This window comes from Lepidothrix coronata, unplaced genomic scaffold, assembly GCF_001604755.1.
Source record: "Lepidothrix coronata isolate B3197 unplaced genomic scaffold, Lepidothrix_coronata-1.0 Scaffold2, whole genome shotgun sequence".
In the NCBI taxonomy this organism is placed as follows: domain Eukaryota; kingdom Metazoa; phylum Chordata; class Aves; order Passeriformes; family Pipridae; genus Lepidothrix; species Lepidothrix coronata.
The window spans coordinates 1,332,103-1,349,437 of NW_016690182.1; the positions used below are offsets into that span (position 1 = coordinate 1,332,103).

Consider the following 17,335-nt stretch of genomic DNA (forward strand, 5'->3'; position numbering starts at 1 on the left):
TCTTTTCAGAAAGAACAGAAGCTATCTGGAGATAGCTGAGGGCAAGAGTAACAGTGCTATAGTTCACCAGTGACAATTTCTCTACACCTTAGTAAATAAGGAATATATTTTTCCTAGAAACAAAAATTCTATAATTCTTCTTGCTACGTGATTTTGTTTGGAGCAACAGCATGGGAGCACAAAACAAACAAAAACCACCCTAAAACTCACACCCCCCCCACCAAAAGAAACCACTGAAAGCCTGTGTTTGCTGTATTTCAGTTCACAACAATGAAACTGCTACTAAAATCAGTGGCCTCATAAGTGGAATGAACAAGCTATAATTTTTGATGTTCAGAAGAAGTTTGGTTTTTGACTGTCTGTTGTACTTGCCTAAAACCTCAGCTTCTGCTGACAGGTTAGAGACAGTGGTATTAAAACAGTGACTGTTTGCCAGCATTAAACAACCTGTTTGAGAACCTCATTCTGATAACTTATTGTCATACACAAAAATATCTACTGGAAGAGTGGAATAAGGGCTTCTAACTTCTTTTTTAAGTCTGTAAATTAAAGTAAATGTCCTGTGTGTGAAGAAAGCTTTAGGCTGATCAAAACTAATCTGTCACTATCTTCACTTCAAGTTAATACCCAGCAATTATGGCCACGGTTTGAAAGAGAGAACTAAATAACAGTAGCACTGAAGGACTTGTGCCAGTTGTAGGGGTCTGGAATGCAGAGGGACAGATTCTCTTCCATCTGCTGAGCTGTGCAGAGGTCCCGTGGTTGGTTCTGAAGTGTGGGGATTCCACTCCCAGCCCAGCTCTCCCGCTGGGTGCTGCGTTCCGTCCCCACCGATTCCAGAACAGCTGCAGCTGATCCCCTCAGCAGGGCCCAGTGGTTGTTGGTTAAATCATGTTCCTTGTTGTCAAACAATACTGATGCAAGTTTATCCAAATTATTTGATGCCAGGGCCTGGATTCTGCTTTTATTTACATAGAACTGGCCAGTGTTCTGGTGGGACCTCTCCCCGTTATTTTTCAGCCATCTTGGGAGTCAGGAGAGGTCCCAGTTGAGTGGAAGTTTGCACATGTTCCGTTTTTAGGAAGGGTGGTTAGTACAGTCATAGGTTTCTATTCCCTCTACATCGAGCAACACAATAGGCAACCATTTTTAACAGTTCTGTTTGCCTAAAATATTTTTTATGAGCACTTACGTTGTGATTTGTGATGTGATTCAGGAATGACCCCGACCATTGTGGCAGTTCCCTCCCTGCCCTTGTGCAGCTGAAGTCAGTCCTACTCCCAGTATCAGAAGTATGGAGTTGTTATCTCTAAACAAACCACCGGTGTAGCATTTCTAGTGCTACTTGCACCTTCCTGGTAACAGTTCCTGAATTGGCTTCTTCGCTCTTTTCCAGGTACCGCAGTGAGAAGATGACGATGAGCTACACAGAGTACCTTGCCCATCGTCAGCATCATCACTTCCAGAATGGTATTGGGCACCCCCTTCCACCATACAACCATTATTCCTGACACTGAGCCGCATGACCAGTCACTGGACCTCTCTGCAGACCTCTTCCCAGGAGACCCTGCCCCTTCTTGGTCTAGCTATCTCTATTACTGTACCATTTTATGATGATAGTTTCCGTTGCCATGTTGAGGCTCCTTAGTTGGTTCAGCTCATCATGGCAACGGGAGGGAAAACTGCGTTACTACAAAGATCCCATACTTTTTTATTATCTATTCACTGCAGATTTTTTTGCAGCATATACCCTTGGGTTTTGTATGAAAATTTAAATTTCTACTTCATTAACATTGAATTATATCAATCAAGGCTTTCTGTGACTGTGGATGGAAGGAAGAGTTTAAGGATTGCAGTTAGGGATGCTTTGCTTAGCAAAAAGGCATTCATGGCTAATGCATTAATAGGTGTGACAGGGAATGAAACATATCAGATTCAGGTATTAAAGGAGACAATGAATTGCATTTTCATAACATTCTTAATAACGTGTGTACAATATCTCACCCTCACAGTAAAGATTCCACGTAGCTTTGTACATGATCTTCAGACCCAGCACATGCAGCCGGAACGCCAAGGCTGACACACAGAATGCTCTTTTTTGGATGAAGAGAAGCGATTACGTGTACAATGAGAGGTGATGTCAACGTGGCAGCATTTTCAGAATCAAGTGGCCTAATTGGTAGGGCATGACATAATCCAGCAGATTCCCAGATCCCTTTGTCTCCCATTCTGTGCTGGGAATCACGGGCAACTCAGCCCTGTCAAGACTCGTCATTATAATGCATTTGTAATGAGATGATGCCTTTCTGATGACTCAAATTAGGAGTGACATTTGTTTTCTAAAAACAGGTTGGTGAGTAGCAGATGTCATATTAGGAAGAAAATGGATTTAGATTTTAGTGCCTTTGACTATAACATAACTATATACTTATATATGAAATTCATAGGAAACATATAGCAAGTACTCCAGATGTTCTAGCAAACCCTGTTGAAGCTGCTATGGCATCAGGGTTTTGGACATTTTTTTTTCTTTAAAGTGAGATTATTTTTTTTTAATAGTGAACTTATTTCGGAAAAGAGAAATCCCAGTTTTGTTCTTTCATCTGCACTTGAACTTGTTGAGTTTTTTTCAAGTCATGAATAGTTCAATCAAGTTAACTATTGTTTAAGAAAAGAAAAAAAAGACTGTTGTGAGACAGCCAGGACAAGTATGCCATAATGTTACATGTTTTCATCTATTGCAGGAATAGTGCTTGAGAGCTGTAAGTACTGTGTAATAATTCTGATACCCCTCCACACAGTAGAAGAAAGAAAACCGATTGGAACTTTTTCCTGCTGTAAAAATAGGATTTAGTAAAAGGTATGTGTGGTATATTTGCAAGCCCAGTCGATGGCAGGAGCTCACTCCTTCCTCCTGTGCCTGCAGAACTCCCACTGCTGCCTGTTGCAGCTCAGTGCGTGTTCTAGGGGACAGCACAGGCCGTCTGTTACAGAAAAGACCTTCCTAATATGTGTTAGTAAACCACAGTAAGCAGAAATTCCAGTTATTTTGAATAATGAATGTTTGTAAATATAGAGAGATATAAAATTCAAGTAGATGAAATCCATTAAAATTCAGTTGTTATAAAAAAAATTGGACTAACTGTAAAGATGTTTCAATAGGGTTTCAAAACCAGATAAGGATAAATTATGCTCATCCCTTATGCGAGGTTAGCTCTGCCACTTAATTTCTATGGAGGTTCTTGTAGAAGGTCTCTGATATTCCTTCATCCACAGCATTTATGTCCAAATATTACCATTTTCAGTTGCGATGCCTTAATTTATAAGCGGAGGGCCTGAAATTTCAGGAGCCAAGAGATGCCAGCCAGAAGCTGCAAAAATTAGTAGATGTTTATACAGAGGCTATTTTGGATGATACTGTTGTCTTGTTTCTACTTGGGGATCACTTTTAGATGAATTAGTCTTCAAGTGGAAATGTGAACAAGTGGCTACCTGATAGAGTTGTGTTGGTTTTTTTTCTTGCCCTTATAGGGAACCTGAGCACAAACTGAATCATTCTGCTGCAAAAAAAAAAAAAGTCATCCAACCCCATCTTTATCTGTCATCTCGTTACAGCTCGCTCGTGCTTCTGCATGAGCTCATTGTTAGAAGTTTTTTAAAAAGATCTATTATATATAAAAATATATATGTATTGAAAGGTGCTAATCAACCTCAAGAAGGTCACGTGACTGGTCATGCGGATCTAAAATCATATCAGATTTTTTAAAAAATCTTCGATATATGCAGATGTTATACAGAATTTCTTACCAGTGTAATAATGATATACTGATGAATAAACAATCCTGCAGGTTTTTAAGGACAAGGTCAGCAATACTTCCCACCATGGCTTGGGGGAGAAAAGGATAGTTTTGTCTCCTTTTTGTATACAGCATAATGCACAATGCATTTTTGTCTATCTCTTAGTAGCTGTTGCTTAAAAATATAGTTAAAGGGTGTTATACAAACCGTAAAGGTGTGCTTTTGAACCGAGCTCATGCCAGACCCTTCTGGACCAGAGTTTTGTATCACTAATTAAAAAACTGTTACAGAGTCTGTGGTCAATCAGATTGTATGATATTTTTCTCAAAGATTGGAATAATCAGTCTACCTACAGTGTTTCTAGGGCACCTACCTCCTCAGCACACAGTGCTGAAACTGCTGCAGATTGTTTCTGTGTAATTGTGGGTTTCTTTGTACCAAACGTGCAGCTCACTGTGACATGCACTGGAACAGAATAGGTCTGTTTGCTTAAAGCTGATCAACAATTGCTCTCACAAATGTCATTCCCTTGGAGTTATGTTTAAGTACCTTTTAGTTGTATTGTTGGGGTTAGTTACAGATTTGGTTTTCATTTGGGGTACTTTATAGAAGTTAAGGTACAACCAAGTAGCTTATATTTCACTGTTTGTTAAGTTGAAATGCTGATTTTTTTTTAATGAGCACTACTCAGTTTGCCTTATTCCATTAAGGAGATTGTTGGGGGCTTTTTTTCATTCTCTTGCTTAATGTTCCTAAAAACCCTGTTCTGTAAACTGAGATCGACAACCAAACCGTAGACTTGACGTGAAGCTGTTACTTAGTGATGCTTCAAGTGGCCTTCCCGCTGCCGCCGCAGCTCTGCCGCACCATCCCCGCGCTGCTGCCACGGCAGGGAGGGCACAGCCCGGTCCTGACCTCAGAGACACTCTGGAGCCGAGGGTGGCACAGCCACTGGCACACCTGGCGTTTGTATACGGACCTCTACTTGTCTTCAAATGTGCGGGTTTTTAAAATTGTTGTCTGGAGTAGGTTACATCTCTTATGTGTGTTAGATCGAACCAAAGAAGCCTCCAGCCATGCCCAAATGCTGCTCCTAAAGCCTGCCTTCCAGTCCTTACAAAACCCCTGCAGGATTAAATGTGTTAACTTTTTTATTTTTGTACAGTTTCTAACTGATTTTTTGCTAGTGATGTTAATTAAGTTTATTTGGGGAGTCTGAATATCTCCTCCATTTAAATAAACTGGTGACTTTCCTTTTATGTTAAAAAAAAAAAAAAAAAAAAAAAAAAAAAAAAAAAAAAAAGAGAAACCCAAAGTGTGCCTCTCAGATTTAAGGGTTTCTGGTTACATTTATTCTTAAGACCAGCAATGATTCTTTATATACAAAGATATGTTTTCCTCATTTTTTTATTACTGTTAAAGAAAAAAATAAAAAAGAAAAACCTCTTTCTTTGCTCTGGACCCAGTAATTGCGCTGGTACATAAACGCACTGAGAAAACAAACTTTTGTTTGAAACTTTTGTAACAACTTATGACTGTTTTTGTATATCAAAGTTGATTCTTTTCAAGATATTTGGATCTAGTTTCTAAGTTATTTTAGCGTTTTATATGTTACAAAAAAAAAAAAAAAGAAATTACTTTAAATTGTTCACCAGCATCTTGAGTTATCTTCAATGCCATGGTGACACACAGGGGGCTTAGAGCTACCTGGAGTAGCTTGTAAGGCCTCGCTCTTTTCCTTCCTTCCTTAGCAACTTGATTGATTACAATAATATCACAGATTACCTGAACCCCCTTCCTTTATAACTAGATCCTCCTTCCTTCCACATTTAATTGCTATTAGTGTGAAGAAACTGTTGAAATGGGCATTTAATATAAGTACGGCTTAAAAAGAGAAAAATGAGGAAAAAGAAAAAAAAATGCTAGAAGGTTATCTGTGGGTCTGTGAGATATGGCTGTGGAAAGATATTGTAGTAGTTTTAACACTATTGTTATTACCTTTTAAATCATTTACCCAATAAAATAAGGAAAAAGAATCACCATTTCTTTTTATGTCTCTCTGCTTAATTGTGTGGCTTGGTCAATGTTTTTATTTAAGCATTTGTACCTGGTGTTAATGTCAAAGGCTAATGGTGTGTTAGAAATATTTTCCTGGGATTAACTGTCTTTCCCTTTTGTCTGCTGTAGGAGCAGACTGGGGGACAGGTACCTGCAGCTTTCAGTCTAATTCAGAAGGGAGTCACTCAACACTCCAAGTTAAATCATTTATATTAGTTACATCAGTTATTATTTATATCAGTATATTTATTGGTATTTATATCAATTGCTAGTTCAGTTTTATACTTTTTATGTTGAACTTTACACATGGAATTCTGTCCAGGCCTGAGCTTCTTCCTGTGACACAGGGAAGTGGTGTCAGTCTTTTTAAGCAAAATTTGCTCGCAGAACCAGTTGTGCTGGTGTAACCAGTACATGGCCTACACCACTTACAGACAGATTGGTCAGCACAGTATTGTTGCAAAATGTGTATCAAAGAATCTCTGCCAAAGCCCCAGTCCAGCTGATGGCAAAGCAAAGTACCCAGAGAGGCAAAACCCCGTTGGAGAACTTTGTTCCCTGAGCCAAATTCTTGGTGCACTGAGAGACACTTTCTGCTGAGTCCTCTGTAGGATAATTCCTGAGACAAAGCATTTCATCTCACTGGAACTCAGGTCTGATTTTAGAAGGGGTTTGTTTGCCTGTGCCTAATGCAATATTCATAGCTCTGCTGGCTGTAGATGCAAAGTCTTTGAAAACAAACCAGTGGGGTCTATGTAACCTTTGGATGTTGAAGACTGATGCAGCCATTGCTCCACTTGCTCCCAAGCCTCAATTTCGACTCTGAAGGGAAACCTGTCCAAGTAAATAGCTTCCATTGCTGGTTTTATATCTCACAGCTTTGGTATCATTAGTCTGAACTGCATAAAACCTTCCTAAAACCCTCAGGCCATTGAAATGTAGAGCTAGTTATCACTTCCTACCCAGAGTTTCCCACTCTTCTCAGTACTTTAGCCAACTCTGCTGTTATCATGCTATTAAAAAAATCAAACTAACAGAGTAATATTGAGGCTGGTTCAGAGATGGAAACTTGCTTATTCTTACGTATTTGGTGGTACTAAACAATGAAAGGCTGATTTCCAGTTAGTTACAGAGAGCTGTTGAGAATAATTAGCAGTGCCTGAAAAGGGAAATTGCTTTCTTGGTTCATCTCAGGCTGCTGTACAGCACCACACTGGATTTCTACTTAAAGCTGTTATACCAGGGTTTATACTGTTCAAGAGAAATTAAGCTGGATAATTGATTCTGTTCCCCAGCTGCCTGAAAAATTAAAACCTCTAAGATGCATATATAATTATACAGGTGGGCATATCCAGTGTGTTCTTTTTCCAGGAACAGTATTTGCCAGGAACCTCACACAAGGAAATAACTTGCTTGTCTGAGCTACACATACATTTATCTAGATTGCAATAATGTCAATTACAGCCAGAAGCATTTCTGAAGTGTATTGAAACTACTTTGCCATCACCTCCGGTCTGGGGCTGTCCAAGTACAGTACTGCAGCAGCTTTCTGAACAAAGTTTTGAGCTGAAAACTTCTGTACGTGTTCTCCCACCTTCTACTAAAGTGCCATGAAATGGGAACTACAAGACACTGCCAAATCTGGGGTAGGAACAGTGGAGGAAGCCTCATGGTACTGTAACACTCTTTCCTGAGCTCTTTACCTGAAAGACAAGGACAGGAAATATTTAAACAGTGATTAAAGGATTTATGTCCCACAGTGAGCTCTGCCAGTAAACTCAGGCTGTTGCTGACTGGCAGGTAGCAGGCACAGGTCATACTGAACTGCTTAAAACTTTCAGAAATCCCAGTAACCATTGTTCTCCCAGGAACTGCTGTGTGCAAATGGATGACATCAGGCAGTACAGACTGTTTCAGACAGAAACCTCCATATTTTGTCCTGAGTTATAATTGGCTAATATTTAGTGCCTCTGTGACTCTTGACTGTTAATGTTACAAACAGAAGTGGAAAGGCAATTTTGGTTTTCTTACCTAATTATAAAAAGTCTTAAGCAAGACAAACTCCAGGCCTGGCAAAATTAGAATGATAACAAAACTGTCCAGTATCCATTAAAATGCATTTATTTGTTTTAATTCAAAGTTTTAACAACTATTTGCCCAATGATCTGTACTTAGGGCACAACAACAAAAAAAAAAAATCCCATCATCAGACCAAAATACAAAAACAAGTACACAAATTACCCCGTATTTGTAAAGTTACCTCATAACCAAGGTTTAGCACATTAAAAAGTTTACAAAATTCATAACACTCTTACAAATTATTCAGAACTAACAGCATATGTGGCAGTTGAGCCCATCCACGTCCACCCTTGCCCTTGCCAAACCATTCTGTGCCTGGACAACGCTGTGCTGGAACTAGAGGGTGGGGTAACCAGATCTGCAAGTTTCCAAAGACCCCTTTGTGGTCCAGCCCAGCTCCAGCTCCCTGGCACAGCGGGGATGGGGAGAGCAGGGAGTGCTCACTGGTCTGCCTGCTGCGTTCTCTGCAGCATTGGGATAATGACTCAGTAAATGCAGAAATAATTTAAAAAAGTACAAAATTGACCCTGAAGAAAAATAAAATTATTTATAAAACAGCTTGGCTTTGACTAAGTTACACCAACAGCTGCAAGACAGATTTACAGCAATATCACTTAGAGTACGAGATCACAAAATCAACAGATTCCTTATGAGTCTTGTCACCGTAAAACTGAAAGCATCAAAGCTGACCTGTCTGCCTACAGAAACCTTGCACCTCCTACCTGGGCTGACTGGGCCCTCTTCCTGGCTTTTGGCCTTTTCAGAGCTTTGTTAACAATTAGGACTAATTTAATTCCTAAGAATCCACCTCGAGTGAAACAATTGCAACACAAGAAAACAGCACAACTCTATTTTCCATTAGCTATGGATGCATAGAAAAACAAGTGCTTCTGGTTTAGATGCAAGACTTAGGACATAAAAGTACAGTCATTTAACAGTTGCAAATACCATTTCTGAAAGGAAAATACAATTGGGCTTTACAAAATGATATCAAATATACACAAATATCAAAACCCTGATTGTGGCCAGGAAGAGAAATTACAATTAGGTACTCTCTCACCTCAAGATTTGCAAATGGACTGACTTTTCCTGTCTCCCAAGTTCAGCAAGGCAGCAGCTGCTCAAGCACACGTAGGCTTTCCCTATAAGCAGCATTTTTGAACTGTAAGAAGCTGAACCAAAACCAGCTCCAGGTGCGTGTTCATAGACTGGCTTTTCATCAGTTTATACATGCACGGTTCACTTTCACCCTTCAAAAGAAACAAGATGCAAATTCTCCTTTGGTGCTTAAATAGCAAGAAGCTAAATGACTAAATGAATAGATAAAGCTCAGACACTGTTCAGTGTCTGAGTCCTTGGAAAAATAGCACTGCAGGGGTCCTGGACAGCTAAAGCTGTGGCACAAGGTAGTGGGTGCAGAAATGATACTGGCTCCCTTCTGTGCTTTGGAGGGCTGGATAAACAAACCCATCAGTAAACAAGTTTATTAAAGTTAATAATGCTCCATTTATGGGTACATTTGGAGGGAAATGTAGCCACAAATGTGGCAGCAGGAGCAGTTTCCTTGCTCCTTGTTTCTTTTGAAGTGCCTACAGTACTATTAGAGGGCTCTGTTCAGACCCCTTAATACATACCAGTGTCTCTGTGAAGGCCAGGCAACAGCACTGCACAAGGATTTTTTTCTGGGATTGTGCCCAACTTGCTCTTGGACAGTAAATGAGCCCACTTTGGGGTGAGATTTTACACTCAGCTTCAGCAGTGGGGAATAGCGGGTGTGGCTGTCCAGCCCAACTCCTGCCCCCAGCTATTGCCAGTGTTGCCATAACTGTGAGTGCCACCACAAAGGACTGGGGCACATTTGGCCAGGAGGACCAGGACAACCCTTCACTTGTACACGGCACTGCAGCTCTGTAAAATCTCAGCACCAGGTACCGGGCAACAGCTTCAAGTTATCTTGACATAGATTGTGTGCGTAATACCCCAGCAGAGAAAGCAGTTAGCTCCCAGGAGCAGCAGGAGAGTTTTGTTCTTTCATTTCCAGCATAAATAAGCATAAAAGCAACCGAAGAAATCATCTGTATAGTGTACACCTGTATAGTATGCCTATAAAAGAAACCTTTAGGGGAAAAGAAAAATCAGCCTCTGTGAGGGAAAACAACAAATACCTGCTACAGAGATGAAGCTTTCCCGTTCTTCCCCATATCTTGCATGCACATGAAACAAGCTCTGGCTGATGCACATTCCCAACAGATACCAGAGATAGATGAGGAATAAAGGGTAAAGGATGTGAAGTTCCATGATGGTTTCTTCAAAAAGAAGAAAACATCTTCCCTTTCTGTTCCCATTCTGACCTGCCCCTCCCTTCAGTGGAGCCTCACCGTCGCTCTCCCTTCTCTCTCAAGGAACTGTGGATGCAGTTCCTTGTGGTGGCTCACCATTACCAAACATGAAATATTAAGTTTTAAAAGCCTTCAAAAAGGGGCACAGGGAGGGAGGGAATAATTGTGACTTTTGGGCCTGTCACTACAGGAAAGACATTGGGGCTCTGGAGCACGTCCAAAACAAAGCAACAGAGCTGCTGAAGGGTCTGGAGCACAAGTCTGATGAGTGGGAGCTGAGTGGGCTCAGCCTGGAGAAGAGGAGGCTCAAGGTGGACTTTGTCACTAGCCAAGTGGGGGTCAGTCTTTTCTCCTGGGAAATAAGCAACATGACAAGAGGAAACAGCCTCGAGTTGCACCAGGGGAGGTTTAGATTGGATATTAGGAAAAATTTCTTTACCAAAAGGGTTGTCGGGCATTGGAATAGGTTTCGGAGGGAAGTGGTGGAGTCACCATCTCTGGAGGTATTTAAAAGATGGGTAGATGTGGCATTTGGGGACATGGGTTAGTGGTGGGCTTGGCAGTGCTGGGTTAATGGTTGGCTTGATGATCTTAAAGGTTTTTTTGGACCAGCATAACAGGGAAAAGCACAAGTCAGCCCAGTGACCACCAGCCAGCTCTGATCCAGGGTGGGAAGGAGGGCAGCAGTGACCACTCAGTGGCTCTGCTGTCACAGCCAGTGGTGCAAGAGGTACAACTGCACCAGGAATCCCTTCAGCCAAACTGCCCAGGGATTTCCCTCATGTCAGCTCTGCCATTCCTCCTACTGAATTTTAAGTAAGCCAGAAGAGCTCGCAAATTTTGCATTCCAAGCAAAGAGCCTGCACTGAGTGAGACACCTGAGCTCATTTAAATGCTCCTGCAGTTTTAATTGACCAGAGGCAGTCAATGGTGGCAAACAGCAGCTGCTTTATACTTGTTTGGAATGCCCTGAAGCATATGACTATAAATAGGAAATGCTATAGTTTAAAAAAGAAAAAAAAAAAAAAAAAGACTGCTACCTAAAGAAATGTTTCTAGTAACTACAATATTCTGAGGGGAAAAAAAGGAAAGATTCTTTAAAAAACAGGAAAGATTTTTTTTAAAAAACAAAAAACTTTAAGTTAAGCAAATAATAATGCTAAATAGTATTTGGCAAAATTTGGCTAAAATCATTCTATTGTAATACTAAATATTCCTTCTAAACAGAACTGAATCCAACATAAGGCATTTTGCCGAATTCTTAAGTAAATAAATAAACCATGATTGGTAGTTGACAGTAGCTACAGGTTGGGAAGAATTAGTATTTTGCTCAGCACTGCACAGGGGATGAAGTATATTAATAAGGGACAGGCTTTAACATCCAGCATTGGCATCTCCCAGCAATGCCCATCACAAAGGACTGAATCTGCTGAAACAACCAGCAAGAACTTCCATCCCTTCAGCAGCTCATCCAGTGATCTTCCACAGATGGATTCAGGCCTTCAATGCCAACACATTCTTTCTTTAGGCCCCGCTCCACAAATGCTTCAGAAGATATTCCCAGTTTTCCTGAGGCAGCAGGGAGAGTGCACAGTGGAATTCCTCGTGTACCAACACTGACTGACAGTGAACTCTGTGTTAAATCAGGTGCTTATCTTCTGAGTTGAATTCTAATTAAAAACATGAGGAGCCACATAGTCTGTGTAACTCACACCAGCTGTATAGGCCTGAGGGATAGTTCAGGTATATGCTGCATGTTCTCAAATTGTAAGCATACATGTATCTATTCTCTTGTATGTGTGTGTATATATATATATATGTATATATATGTACACATACAAACACACAGAGCAAGGCAGGGAAGAAAACCAGAAACTAGTCTGTAAATCAGAATGTGGGACAATATATTTCTGATTGAGGTGTACTTTTTTTAATCATACAGAATAAACATATTTGAAGTAGCCACTTCTTCCTTCGCCAATGAAAATTTTTCTTTTTTAAGGAAAACAAACAGACAAAAAGCCCAAAATCAACCACTTCTTGTTCTTACTTTTCCCTGCTGAGGTATAAATGACTGTACCCTAACTTCAGAACGTCCCTTCAGGTGATCCAGCTGAAGGAGGTATGGTGGTTTTGGTTTATCTTACAAGTCACAGCTTTGATAACACAATGAATCTATAAATTGCAACAAACTTCTGTGCAACAAAAACCTGCAGCCTCAAAACCCAACAGCCTGTGACACAGACTCACAGTTCTGGACGAACACACTCAGGATTTCCCATCTTTCTGCCCAACAGTTTCTCCTCTAGCCTTGCAAAATTTGAACAGGTACACACTTCACTGTTTATCATTCTGCCCATCTACATCCTGTTCTCCAAAAGACATGTTGACAGAAGATTTATTCTTACCAGTAAACTGGAACGTGTTCTTTTCAGTAGAGGCCTGCACTGATTTGACATTCCTGTTTGTACCTGCATTTTAAAATCAGTACACAGAATGTAAAAGAGCTGTAGGGAGAGAACAGTTTCAGTTTGTTCCTTTTTTAACCAGTCTACTCAGCGAGGAGCAGTGTAGACAGAGCAGGAATGTTTCAAAAGCTACTAAGTAAAAAAAAAAGAGAACTCTGATCTTTACAATTGATTTTGTATCTCCACTCCTCGTCTGGTCTAAGCTAAGTGAAAAAACATTTTGTTCAAAATCTGGACAGAAGAGTGGATGTAATATCTTATCATGGCTTATACATAACATGGTCTTTTGAAATTATTTCAACATGATTTTTTTCTATTCACCCAAATAAAAGCATCTCCAAAGCATCAAGATATGGTGGGATTTCACTAGATGGATATTTATCCACAGCAGCTTAAGAATTAAGTAGTTGATTTAAAAAACAAATCAAAAAAAGCATTGTTTGAATGAGTTATTGTTCCCCAACATTTTCAACCAGCTTAAAGAAAAGTACAGTAGAACCTCGCTCCTTTGCACTTACAACTGGGAGATTAACATTGTTTCCTGTGGCTGTTTTGGAACATTCAGGTTCTAAGAGTTAAGCCAGGATGATGTGGTTCAACATGTGTTTGTTCACATCACTGGAGTGTTGCAATGCAGCATCATTTCCTATCCCATGATATAACTGTACTTATATTGAATGGAAAATTAGTCAAAACAAGGTAGCACTGCCACTCTCTTTGCTGGAATGTGGACAGGTCCTGGCCTAACTTTAAATGGTGGCTTAGCAAGATTCTACTGTAATCTATACAAAATGTATAAAACACAAACCTTTCCCAGAATAAGGCCACTAATTTTGCCATTGGCAATAGGCAGTGAGAAACAGCAGGTAAAAAAACCCCTCACTTGATTACAAAGGTGTTTCTGAGGCAATAAACTGTGGGGAGAAGTATAAAGCCGTTGTCCTCTCATCCCTCCTCCTGGTTTTCCAGTACAGGTATCTCTGCTTCCTGCACGACTCCACAGGGAGAAATTTCAGTCTATTTTCTTAGCTGGGAGTCTGAGCAAGTCCATGCTACATTTAAAGATGGGGACAGCACTGTAAAACAGTAGGATTACAAGCTTCCCATGGGTCATGGTCATGACAGTCTGATGTCCACACGCCCAGACTCGATACCAGGGCCCGTAAAAAGGATCTGAGACCGCTGGGCACAACATGTTGTTCAAATTCACTTCTGTAACCTGAGAAAGTGACAACAAATTTATAAATTAAACAATATTTTTGCTTTGCACCGATTCAGACACCTAAACTGGTAATTTTTGAAATTACCATAATAACAGAAAAATGTTTAGGTGACGCTTTTGCTCGACACAAATAGGGCAGCTTCCAGAAATAAAGCAGATCCAAATTTCATTGTGCATTTAATAGATGAATTTATGCAGGTACATAAACAAACTATGAAATATTTTACCAATACTTGCAAGATACAAATGCTTGTTAGAACATGCAATTTGCATACAGGCAGCCTTATCAAAAATTTGCATTGCAAGTTCTTATCCATGTGGATCTGGACACTGTGAAACAAAGTAGTCAATGGTGTTACTTTGGATGTACTTGCAAATACCCATTTATTAACCTGTGTTTACTTACCAGTCCCAGAATCTGCAAGATGCTGAAGTGATACACAAACATAAACCCCGTGGATAAAAGAGCCCACCAGAAGTTGCAGAGTGGCTCTGGAGTGTAGATACCTTGAAAAGAAAGGAACACATTAGTATTCAGCTGCATTGCTGTGTCCATCAAACACTCAACAATAATCCTCTCTCTCCTGCTCTGTGCATGTCAGGGCATCTGGCTTGAGCTGATAACCTACTCAATACCATCACAGTAATTAATATTTGAGAGCTTTAATTCTTACCTGGAGCATCCTGAACAGCTTCTTCCCTCCTTCTGGTCCAGCAGTAAAAATATGCAATATGTTATCTCATTACATTTACCTATTTTTCACCAACACCATTAATTTTTACCTCAATCTTCCTTCTACCACAGAAGTACTATATGATTTTAAGACACAGTGTACAATGAGTCTTCAAAAATCAGGTTATTTATACTTAAACAGCTGCTTCTTGCAGGGACTATGCCTTCAGCGTGCACAGAACTGATTTAGGCAGCAGCAGGTCCTGCACAGCACTGTATTAGAGCACAGCATTGCCATTTCCTAATTTTATGGTTGTTTAACAACTATCAAAAAGGAACTTGCACCAATAATGCCAAGAAAGAGAAAAGCTGTATAAAGTAGTCAATCCATCAATGAGAGGCTGTGCTTTTAAATGAAAACTGCTGTGGAGATATTTTCAGATATACACTACAAGCAGTGGTAGTATACCTACACTGTAATCAGTAGATATCACAGACACTGTAAAATACTTTTTCCCTTCAAAGGAAATAGCAGATGCCATGTTATTTCCACCTTTCTCTCTCCTCCTGAAAGCAGGTCTTGTCTATTTACTGACAAAAGACAATGTTCCCTGATCTAGAATGTACCAAGGAAATCAGATCTAATAAAAGTACCCACAGATACATGACTATTTTGGGAATTAAATATTCAAATTTCATACAGCGAGAACAAAACCAGTTTAGAGAGTTCTTAAGACTCTTACTAGCAGCCATGAAAGTTTTAGTGTAAGATATGTGGAAAAAATAATATTTTCCTTATGACTTTAATAACTTCAACCTCAGAACACAAAAGAAAGATGCACAATGTCATACTGCTCAGCTGCTGTAAGAGTTCCAGAGGATTATAAAAATACACTGGCAATTTTTATCTGCCTTTATCTGCTCTCTGATCCATTAGATATTATTAAACATTGGGATGTGTATCCAGTACTCAAAGGACAGCTTACAGCACAGAGTGCAATATTGATACCAGCCTTCGCTGGCACATTCAGTAATTACCAGGAAGTAATTACAGACTTCAGCATATGCTGTACAAGGCTACTGAGAACTCAAATAACTCCACATGCAGAGTTCAGTGACCACAGAACCCACCAGACCACAGCTGCTGTGAATATGCCTATGTATGTAGATAAATACAAGTAACTGCTGTTACCACATCCCCGTATAATGGTGCATCCCTTTTCATGTTTAAAGTCTCTAGAGGAATGCCTCCTCAATCTGTTGCCCTTTTAAAATTCTTTTCTGCACAGTTTTCCTCCATAGTTTGTACCCATCATGCCAGTTCAGATTGATTTTGCAGTAGCTGCCTGAAACGAGTTCGGTTAAATAGCATTTTGTGAATGGCACAAAATCAAAGTTACCCACACGCTGTTGTCTAAAGCTGCACAAGAACACAAGTGCTCTGCTGCCAATCCCCAGAGCAAGACACTGATTGCCTGTTTGAATGACAGCAGCACATCTGCACCCCACACGTCACTCCCTGGTTTAATGAGAGTCTGTATTACTGTAATTAGCCAAGGTACGGCTGCACACCGTGTTTCACCGAGCAAGCTGGGACTTGGTGCATCCATGATAAACAGGAGCACAGAAGCTGCTTGGAAAGCAAAAAGCAGCTTGTAAGATTGCTTACCCAGCAGGAAGGTGAAGTTCAGAAGTGTCTGAACTGTAAAATCTAAAGGTAAAAGCAAACTCTCCATGAATAGCTTTAAGCTCTACAGGTAGAGGGGAAAAAATTCCCAACAGTAATTCTTGGAATGCAAGTGTGAGCTTAGAGCTGGCATCCTATTTAGAAAATGGTACAGGAGTCTTTACTTAAATAGCAATGATATTCATTAAACTCCATGGCCTGAAAACATCAGCTATGTGACACCACCTTGAATATGGTTTTTCATTACAGAGAGCAAGAGAAGGAGGAACCAGCTTTGCTGTCAGAATGCAGGAGATCATGGCTCTATTTTTGGCTGTACCAACTTTAGGTGACCTGGTCAAGCTTTACAGAAACTCTTTGTGCTCCTTCCTCAGCTGTAAAGAAAACATTGTTTGACTTGCAAAATTTATTTATATTGTCTTTGAAGTCCTAGGTGCATGTTTAACCTAGATACATAACACAACATAAAATTTAAATAAGGTATCAAAGCAGCTTCTTGGGAACAGACTAAACCAAATTAGGTTTCACGTGAACTCATCTGTTGGCATTTGCCTGTGCTACTTCAGAAGTATTTGACAAAGCCTGGTGGTTGGAAAGCTAAAATACAGAGACCTCCATATCCAAGTGATTTACAGTGCAGGTAGGGTATGAACACCAAAACAGACAAGTGAACCCAGCTATGAAGTGAGAATGGAGTGAGACAGCAGTCATTAAAAGACCAAGGAAATTGCACAAGATGACAACAGGATCCATGGCATAATTTGGTTTTGAACCCAGACTTCTCATGTCCAGCTTCAATCTAGTCAGAGAATCATGTTTCAGAGGCCCCTCAAGAGAGCTGTTCAGGTTCCCTCAGCCAAGAATTTCACTCTGCTACATTCTCTCTCTGTTGCAAAACTTCAAAACATGCATCAGCAACTCTTGCTCTCTACAGATTTTTGGGCTTGCTTTGTAACAGAAAAATCCTCCCTTGTTAGACTTTGGAATCCTGAAAATAATGGTGTGACTTTC

The 17,335-nt window shown here is 40.1% G+C and overlaps 2 protein-coding genes across 3 annotated transcripts in view; one reads left to right on the top strand and one right to left on the bottom strand.

The window, feature by feature from the left end:
• AMMECR1 (Alport syndrome, mental retardation, midface hypoplasia and elliptocytosis chromosomal region gene 1) overlaps nucleotides 1–5,837 on the top strand; it is a 69,959-nt gene extending 64,122 nt beyond the window's left edge. For both annotated transcript variants that reach the window (XM_017815796.1, XM_017815805.1), the window contains one exon: nucleotides 1,397–5,837. In XM_017815796.1, coding sequence (XP_017671285.1) covers nucleotides 1,397–1,511 — 115 coding nt within the window. In that variant the 3' untranslated portion in view covers nucleotides 1,512–5,837. The remainder of the gene's footprint in view (nucleotides 1–1,396) is intronic.
• A 2,124-nt stretch (nucleotides 5,838–7,961) lies between these two features.
• The window catches only part of TMEM164 (transmembrane protein 164), a 34,057-nt gene continuing 24,683 nt past the window's right edge, over nucleotides 7,962–17,335 (bottom strand). Inside the window, exons 6-8 of the mRNA XM_017815914.1 lie at nucleotides 14,371–14,471; nucleotides 12,683–13,961; nucleotides 7,962–10,051 (exon numbers count right to left, since the gene is read on the bottom strand). Of these exons, the coding sequence (XP_017671403.1) occupies nucleotides 13,755–13,961; nucleotides 14,371–14,471 (308 nt within the window). The 3' untranslated portion in view covers nucleotides 7,962–10,051; nucleotides 12,683–13,754. The remainder of the gene's footprint in view (nucleotides 10,052–12,682; nucleotides 13,962–14,370; nucleotides 14,472–17,335) is intronic.